Here is a 10,000-nt window from a genome sequence, read left to right as displayed (position 1 = left end):
GTTGTTGCTACGCTCCTCAGCAACAGTCAATGCCGATTTACCATCGCAAGTGACCTTGCCAAAGGTCAACAAGTACGCATCCAGCTACAATCCCCTTATTTAAACGACTCTCAACCGTTGAGAAAACATTTGCTGACTGTAAGAAAAGGTAAGACAAGCAAATAGTCGAACATTTACTGAACGTAAGATGTTCAGATGTACTCAGCCCACATGTACTCGTACAATTATCCATTTGCAATTTCTTTAGCTACGGTTTCGGTTGAACGTTCTAGAGAAACTATTTTGTCAGCATTCAAATTCTAAATGTTGAAAAATAAAAAAAAACAGATACCTTGCAATTAAGCTATACTTTAAGGGGGGAGGGGGGGGCTACACCCCCGAAGTCAAAAATCGGCTAAAAATTATGGAATTTGAGTTGTAGGCATTTTTAGCTTCCTCAGCCTCTCCTACAACTATTTCATCGCATAAAGACCCCCCCAAAACCGTATTTTTCCCCATACCGGGCATGTTTGTTACAGCCATTTCCTCATAAAGTCAGTATTTTCTTTTTCTTTTATCTATACTTTTTTTTTAGTAACTTCATAATTTTTCCTCCAATCTTCATGAAACTTTCACAGAATGAAGAGAAGATGCAATACTAAAAATTTGTAAGTTAATTTTTTTACACATGGAATAGATTTTTGTTGATGGTGTCTGGAGTGTGGATTTTCTCGGATTTTTTTGCAAACTTGAATGCTGCCTCAGGAAAAAATTCATTAAAAATGTTCTAATTCGTTTAAGAAAAAAACAACAGAAAAAGTTTTAGATCTAATGTTTGTAAACACGCATTAAAAAAACCAATCAACTTCCATTAGCGATAAGTGCGGTATTCATTACGTAAGACATGTCAACAAAATTCAATATGGCCGCCGTATCCAGGGAAACGAAACTTTTTTTTTCAAATTTGATTGCGGATGTTCATACTCCTTACTATGCTTGTTATATGTGTGAAATTTGGTAAAATTCGGTCTAGTAATAAGCGAGATAGCCTTCAGGTGTAGCCCCCCCCCCCCTTAAAATGTCGCTTTCTGGACTTTAAGCAGCTTCATTCAGCACTTATATAAGAGCTTATTTATTTTGTGAGTGCTGTAACACTCTTAGTCAAATCACTTGTCAATGTTATTGATTCTCAGGTACATCTATTTATATAATCTTAGGCACTAGACCTAACTGTGTTGAATTGCCGTAAGAAAGTGAGTGTATATTATTCAGTCTTCAAGCTATTGATCAGCCTCACATAAAAGTCACATTTCACAGAAGAGATTTTTTTCATAAATTAATTGTCGTAAGTATCTTCATCAAAGTAAAGCGAAACTTACTCGTCCCCCTTCCCCTCACCACATTCCCTTCTCCTTGAACTGTCTCCAGTGTTACCCGGGGATGACGGAGACCCGCCGAAGAAGCTACCCATGATTTTTGGAGACAACTGGATTTCGGACCAGTGGATTTACTCCAGCTTCCCACTAGAGCTAGACCTTTCTTTTGGATCTAAACTATGGCAGTCTTTCAACGTCACGTTTGAAATAATTGATGAACGAAGTAAGCTTGTTTAGTGGCGTCGGTGGTCTTGTGGTCAGGCTACCGGGCCCGTAATTGTGAGAATCCGGGTTCGAGAGTTCGAGGGCTCAAGGGTTCGAGGATTCGAGGGCTCAAGGGTTTGAGGGTTCGAGGGCTCAAGGGTTTGAGGGTTCGAGGATTCGAGGGCTCAAGGGTTTGAGGGTTCGAGGGGTCGAGGGTTCGAGGCTAAGCTCGGTCGGACATTTACTGCGTCATTTAAAAAGCCACTTTACATTGATTTTCCTTCTAAGTTTGGTCCTATCTGAGATAGGCGTTAAATTCAGAGGTTCCGCCTCTTAAATAACTGTACAGCGTTGTATTACAAGCAGCTTTAAAGCAATACAAATTACAAAACTTTCGTATGCTTGTCATTTTAAGTGGTCAAAGTATTGCATATTTCTACATGATTTTATTCAGCAGGGTTTGTCTTGTGTGGAGAATCTGACACACCTCAACGTTCGTCTTTTTTGCTTTCCAACTTATTCTGGCCTTTCTGAGGTAGCACTACATCTCAAACGCAACAATTTTGTTCTCTTCTTTTCCTTTTGTCAAAGTCTTGGTCTCAGGCCCATATAAGAATATGGGGCGGGGGGAAGATGTAGTATTCCAGCATTTTTTTCCTGGAATTATGAAATAGATGCCTGGATTTCAATAGTTCTTGCAATTAGATGCATCTTGTTTTTGCAGTTGCTGTTCTTACGTTTATTTCTTTTTCACTTCTGCCATCGTCTGTGATTGTTGGCCATAGATATTTGAATTGGCGCACTTGCTCGATTCTCTTCCCATCTATTGTTGTGCCTGTTCGTGTAGATGTTGATATGATCATTGTTTTTGTTTTCTTGGCGTTCATGTCGAGGCCTGCCTTGCCCTTGTTCTCATTAAATTACAGTCACGAACATGCAATCATCAATTTTTTTACGTCAACATACCATTTACAGTCATCGACTTGCAATAACTTATTTTCATCAACTTACTTTCATCAACTTTTAATCATCAACCTACAGTCAAAAATTTACAATCATCAAGGTTCAATCTTTCTCTTTTAGTCATCAAACTGCAATCATCAAATTACAACTATCCACTTACAATAATCAACCTTCAATCATTCACTTTCAATCCTTAATTCACAACCATCCACTTACATTCACCGATCTCGCTCCTCATTGTAGTCCCCAAGTGTGGAAACACGGATCTGACAGCCACACGTGTACCACAACGAGTGACGTCACCATATTACCCTGACTTCTACCCCTCGTGAGTATCTTTACGCCATAGATTTGTACTCCCAGATAGACCACTGTCATGACTACCGGCATTTGTGGTGTAGTGGTTAAGCGCTTCACTGTTGCACGTAGAAGTACCGAGTTCGATTCCTGAGTGGGGAGAATAAAAAAAAAAGCAAGTATCAAAACCAATCTCATTATCATGATCAAATATTCGGCACCCCTCCATCTTTTTTGCCCTTCATTTAGCTTCAACTGTTCTGTAGAACAAGCCTATAAAGTATTTTTTCCAGGAGAGAGAAAAACATGTTTATTTTTTTTTTCACGAGTCAGAGGACCCGATAACAGCGACTCTATTTTTAAAAACAGGAAACAAAACTCGTCCCTGAACAGCGACTGCACATAGCCAAAACCTTATCTTGATGGTATTGATCATGGTATCGATGCAGCCCGCCGACGACAGAATTGTGTTTATAAGCTTATTAAATGCTACGTTCTTTCGTAAAAGTAATATCAAATTCGGAATCAGCATATTATCAAAATTACCGGAATTTCTTGAGGGTGACTCTTATTCTTGCTGGACTTAGAAGTACGCAAAAACTTAACACCTTTTTTGCAAAGCTCTTCCTCCATACTGAAGTTTTGCTTTTCAAATTTGTACACAACATTTAAAAGTCAAAAGGAATTTGACTAATATTCATTGTACATAAATCCAAAAAACAGTTTTGCTCCACACAGCGCGTGAAAAAAACCCATTTTCGGCTATGTCCCCCTTTTTGGAGCATGACGCACTAGTTCGCATTAGGCTTACCACTATAAGTCCCAACGATTGCACCATATTGTAAGCCACAGTAGTCTAACAAACCAACAAAAGTTTGCAGATAGTTTTTCTCATGTTTCCTACGCCTACTGAGATTATGGTTAAGATTAGTAAAGAGCAGAGAGCTTTTTTGTTTTGAACATAACCTCACCATCAACTCATTTTCTAAGTTTCGCACAAGGTACTGTTAAAATGCTCTAACAGCTAAGGCCTTCTTTGAATTTAAGGGTGGAAATGGCCATTCAGTTAGGACCTGTAGAGAATCAGAACTACACACACTGTTTACACCCCTCTAAACGTCACCAGGGTTCAGACTTCAGTCGACGACTCCCAAGAGACGTCTGTCTATAGACAATGTCTGCAGCAAGGACTTTCCTCCATCTAAACTATCTGCATTCTCAAGGCAGATCTTCATCTACAACTGTTTTACCATGTTCCTGTTGGCGAAGATAGCAATGTATTCATGATTCCCCGATATATGCACCTTTCAGGACATGTTAACTCCACTAATGCTGTCTATTGGGCAACCCCACCCCGCCCTATCATCCCTTGAAACAACACCATACTGTAAGCTGTACAGTGTGTGTGTGGCTTTGAGTACTCATGGTTGGGTAGATCCTTGCGTTTGGCCACCACTGAACATAACGAACGACGTTGTAAAATGCGTCGAGTCCAAAGGAAGACATATAGAGCACTGGTGCTCAGAATTCCAAAATTTTAAGAATTTGTTAAAGACTCTGTAGGAAAAAAGAAATGTTGTTTAACAAGGGGGGGGGGCTATACTTGAAGGCTATCTCGCTTATTAGGGGGCCAAATTTTACCATATTTCACACATATAACAAGCATGGTAAGGGATCTTAAAATCCAAAATCAAATTTGAGAAAAAGATTTGTTTCCATAGATACGGCGGCCATATTGGTTTTTGTTGACATGTCAACTGATTGATTTTTGCAATCATGTTAGCAATCATTAGATCTAAAAAATATTTGTTGTTTTTTTCCTAAACGAATTTGAAAATGTTGAATAAATCTTTCCGTGAGGTAGTAGTCAAATTTGAACAAAAATTCGTGAAATTCCACACTCCAGACTCCACCAACAAAAATCTATTCCATATATAAAAAATCCAACAAAACCTTTTAGTGTTATATCTTCTCTTCATTTTGTGAAAATGTCATGAAGATTGGATGAAAAATGATGAAGTTATTCAAAAAGGTAGAGAGAAAAATCGAGTTTTGAGAAAACGGCCAATAAAGAAAAATAAAACATTGAATTTATGAGGAAATGGTGGTGACAAACATGCCCGGTGAGAGGAGAAATAAGGCTTTTGGTGGTTCGTAAGCAATGAAATAGTTGTAGGAGAGACTGAGGAAGCTAAAAATGCTTACAACTCAAAATTCCATAATTTTGAGTATAATCGGGACTTTGAGGTGTAGCCCCCCCCCCTCCCACCCCCCACCCCCCCCCCCCCCCCCCACACCAGGTTACAGGGATAGAAAGATTAGGTTAATATATTTTTTAGGATTAGCTTAATAAGAAAAGGAAGAGAAAAAACAAACCAATCATTTTATGACTTTTGTTGCAAGACTTTTAAAGTTATGCATTTTGCGTTTATAGGTAAAGTGTCTTCAGTATGAATTTTATGTAAAACAAATTCCTTTTGAATGAATTATATCAGTTCCAAATTACAATAATATAGTACAAAGTTTTTACCAAGATTGCATCATGCTGCATTTTGTCAACTTCATAGAGGAAGGACAACTGTCAGTTATAACTAATCTTGTAATATTATTATAGCCTACCCCTAAAGTCAGGATTTTGGAGAAGCGAACTTTGACGCAGAATCCCTTTGAAGATTGGCGTCGTGAGGGATTAATCTTTGCTTGCAAATCTTAAAAATAATTATCGCAGCTGCAAACCGATTTCATTTTTGGAATCAGGGTATCAAATAAGCAACATGACTAGCGATTAACCTAATTTGATGCCATATATTTTTAACTTCAGCAGACTTTGTCTTTGAATTGTCAATTTTGAAATTGAAGTCATGTTTCAATGTCATCCACTGCGTTGTGTATCTGATGTCACAGCTGCAAGGCCTACACACTGCGCAGTCACTGTACAGTATACAGTTTGGCGATTTGGTCGAAAGGCACTGTTTTTCTTTTTATTGTGATGCAGGGGCCTACAGATTATCCCACGAATGTCTGTGGACGATAAGATTAGGTTAATATATTTTTTAGGATTAGGTTAATAAGAAAAGGAAGGGAAAAAACAAACCAATCATTTTATGACTTTCGTTGCAAGACTTTTAAAGTTATGCATTTTGCGTTTATAGGTAAAATGTCTTCAGTATGAATTTTATGTAAAACAAAGTCCAGAGACTACAGAAACAAAGTATTCATCAAGAAAGTGAGAACGAAAAACTTGTATCATTTTGCAAACAGTTTAATCAAGATGCAATTAAAAACTTTGAGATTTAAAAAAATGAATAAAAAGAACAATCTCTTAACAACATGTGTGAGGGAACATATTTTTGTTTTAAAGCAAGTCTTTTGTTCAATTAAGGTTTTTTCTTACGTTGAAAACCATGACGAAATGAGAGATATCTGATCTAGCTGTATTCGACACTGTAGGCGATTACGCCAAGATAAAGTGTAACAAAGAATTTTATCAAAATATTCGTCGCTGTTCCGCAGTAAAATATCGTCAGCAGTCGCTGTACCCTGTTGTAGCCACCATAAACATCAAGGCCTATAGATCTAGTTATATTTCGTCAGCGTCGTTAATTCTTAATAAAGTCGTTAACCGAAGTAAGACATCAAAGGGCATCACACGATATCATAATTTGGTTGTTTCGTCATTTCAGCCTCAGTTTTTAACCTTATTTTTTAAAAGATGTATGAAAAGTCATAGGTCTCATTTGGGCGATGAAATTCTTTTTTAATTCATACTGCTTCGAAACATGATTTAAACATTTTTGAAATTACCCTCACAATAGACAATTTAATCTGTTCCAACAGCCGCCATCCAAGACAATCACCTATACATTTCAAACTATCAATTCCCACTTTCCACTTGTTTTTTAAAGATATTTTTGTTATAATCATCATAATACAAATTTTATTATGAGTGCATTGTTTGTGATTTAGCTTACGTTTTCTATTGATTTTTCTTTCTTAAAATCTCTACCTCAGAATTGCTAAGTTCTATCTGAAATTTTTGGCCGTTCTGGGTTACTAAGACTATGGGATTAGAAATCATGATAATGATAACAATAATGATAATATTATTAATAACAATATAACAAAATAATAATAATACAAATAATAATAATGTTAATAATGATAATGATGATAATGATTATCAATAAAAAGATGATGATAATAATAATAGTAATAAAAATAATAATAATAACAATAATAATAAACAATAATAATAACAATAATAATAATAATAATAATAATAATAATAATAATAACAACAACAATAATAATAATATTAGTATACAAATAATAATGATAATAATAATGATAACAATGATCATCATCATCATCATCATCATCATCATCATCATCATCATCATCATCATCATCATCATCATCATCATCATCATCATCATCATCATCATCATCATCATCATCATCATCATCATCGTCGTCGATGGCATTTCTACAGCACAAATTTCCCGCTCAAAAGCAGGCTCTATGCGTTTTACAATCGGATTTAATATAAAAAATATGTAACTTTCATATTCATTCAGATTTTTCGGCACCGTATTCGTTACCCGAAATTCAAAAAGCCAGACAAGGACATGGACATTATGAAACATGCAAGTTCGTGTTATGATTCGTGTAAAATGATTTGAATGTGCGTAACGTTACCTTCTGTCTGCTTATCGAACCTAGAAATTTGGGACGACGTAAACGAGTTAATATCATTCGTTTATAATCTGTCCTCAACAATTATTGATGGCTGGAGGGGGGGGGGGGGGGGGGGGAGGGTTGGACAATTTTAATTGTGCTTTTGTCTCAATCGTTAATCCCATCCGTTTATTAATTCTAATGGCACTGTTCGAAACGTAACCTCTCTTAGGCATTTATCTTTTCTCTGGACAATGTGTGGCCGGTTTGGACAATTTTAACTGCTCTTTAATCTCAATCATTAACTTAACTCCGCGGGAATGGGTGTCAGTTTTGGACAATTAATTGTGAGGCAGCGTGGTAAAATCATGCGCTTACCAAAATAATTAGAAAGTAAAGAAACTGATACTTTTCCGCTGGTTTAGCAATTCTTATTCAAATATTGTTTATAGGCTCAACACCTTTTATGTGCATTTAAGAACCAATTTCAGTGTGGATTATATTGAAAAACTTTGGCTAAAGACACGACAAATGTAAATTGCCAGTTTCCTCCACGGGCTTTGAGGCTTTGTAAATAATAAAAGTTTGGCGGCCATTTTCTCACTAGTAATGCCTCTGAAACCAGGCGACCCTCACCTCATGTACATTTAATCTCAAATATATCGACATGTACTCAAGATAAATGGGTAGTTCTTTCATTGAAAGCAAGACAGATGAACAAGCTTTAAGGCGATACCAATACCTCCACATGCCCAAAAAGTACGAGCACCTGATTCCACCACGCTATGACACAATTTGCCTCAATCATAAATACTTACTTTTACTTTTTCATCCTCTGTTGTCGTTAAGCATCGAGGGGAAATGTAGTATTCTATGGTAATCCAGCTCCACAGCTCTTTCAATATTTGGGATATTATGATTTTTCCAGGTTTTCCTGGACTCCATCAATCCATCTTTTGCGTGGTCTACCTCTTTCTTTATAGCGTGAGTGCTGGGTGTTATATGCTCTCGAGGCTGACTGGTTAGGTGACATACGTAACAGGTGGCCAAACCATTTTATTCTCTGTCTTTCTATGAAATACAAGCAGAACTCAGTACCAATAGCTGATATTTCTTCTCAATCATTAATATCATCCATTTATATTATCAATTCTCAGAAACCTGACGTGCATTTGGAAAATACGGAAATCCAGTTCTGCCCTTATTAATGAACACATGGTCATAGAAGTGGAAGCTAATGAGCATAAGCCATGCCAAGGAACAGACGAAAGCCTGGTTATTTACCACTATTCAGGTCAGAGAAGTTGTTCTTGTTCTTGTTCTTGTTCAAATTACAATGCACAAATCTACTGTCAAGTATTCGCATTTGTATGAACTAAATGCGAAAGAAAACATAAACTATACCAGCTCACCTCGAATCTGACATACATTGTCCCCTAGAACTGATGAAAGCAAAGCTACTAATGAGGGCTCTCGTGGTCCAGAGTTTACGGTGTTCGCCTCTTATTCAATAGGTCCCGGGTTCGAATCCAGACAAAGACGGAAACATTTCTTCTCGATAAAACTCTCGGAGATCCTGTGTGCTAGCTGCGCCTGTTAAAGATCCCTTGGAGGTTCAAAATCGATAAGAGTAGGCTTCTGCCGCCACCCGGGAAAAATTCAAAATTAATTCCTACCAAACAAACAAAAAATGTTTATTGTGTCCCGTGCGCTCATTTGACCTTATGCAATTACAAGCGCCGTAAAACAAATATATAAAAAAGCTACTAGGGTATGTGATTAGTGGTTAGGTACTTAGCTTTCGCACGCAGAAGACCTGAATTCAATTCCCTAGAGGGAAGAATTTTTATCGAGGATAATAGCTTTCCTTTCGCTGGGATCCTGTATTCGTCACAGGCTGGGCGTACTGAATTTTCTAAATCATGTCCAGGATAGCGTCAAACACCTTACGATAGATTTGAAGGGGTTAAGTGAAAATCAGAGGAAGTGACATTAATCCTACCATAATTTGGCCTGTATTTCACTTTGTATTGACGGCCTCAGCATGGTTTTAAATTAAGTTGCCTTTTTAAAACGTTCAGCTTGTAAATAAATAAGTGGACTTGTCACTTGATCGATTTCACAGTGACATTCTAAAGGTGCTATTGTATGTTAAGGGTTGTTTTTCTTTTAAGACTTATCCTGTTGTTCACGTAACCCTTTATCCTCAAATAGATTAGATCAGAGTTTGTTTTTAAAAAAAAGAAATTTCTCTTTCCACAGATGATGCAACAATTTCAGATGTTTTAACTAACATTGGGTATTGCGGGTCCAGAAAGTTCTATCAGATGTACATGAATGGTTACCTCGAAGCAAGGCTTACATCATGGATATATACCGTCGGCCCTGGTTTTAGCTTTTCATATTTCACAATGGGTAATGGATGATACTACTACTACTACTACTACTACTACTACTACTACTACTACTACTACTACTACTACTACTACTACTACTACTACTAC

The 10,000-nt window shown here is 37.0% G+C and overlaps 1 protein-coding gene across 1 annotated transcript in view; it reads left to right on the top strand.

Moving 5' to 3' along the window:
• LOC101861695 overlaps window positions 1-10,000 on the top strand; it is a gene marked incomplete at its 3' end in the record, with an annotated part of 12,184 nt that overhangs the window by 1,796 nt on the left and 388 nt on the right. The window contains 5 exon segments of the mRNA XM_005111202.3: window positions 21-148; window positions 1,408-1,578; window positions 2,766-2,850; window positions 8,654-8,790; window positions 9,759-9,911. Coding sequence (XP_005111259.3) covers window positions 1,449-1,578; window positions 2,766-2,850; window positions 8,654-8,790; window positions 9,759-9,911 — 505 coding nt within the window.

Source organism: Aplysia californica, unplaced genomic scaffold (assembly GCF_000002075.1).
Source record: "Aplysia californica isolate F4 #8 unplaced genomic scaffold, AplCal3.0 scaffold01024, whole genome shotgun sequence".
Classification (NCBI taxonomy): domain Eukaryota; kingdom Metazoa; phylum Mollusca; class Gastropoda; order Aplysiida; family Aplysiidae; genus Aplysia; species Aplysia californica.
Note: the sequence above shows the minus strand (reverse complement) of the source record. Positions and strands in the feature narration are given on the sequence as shown.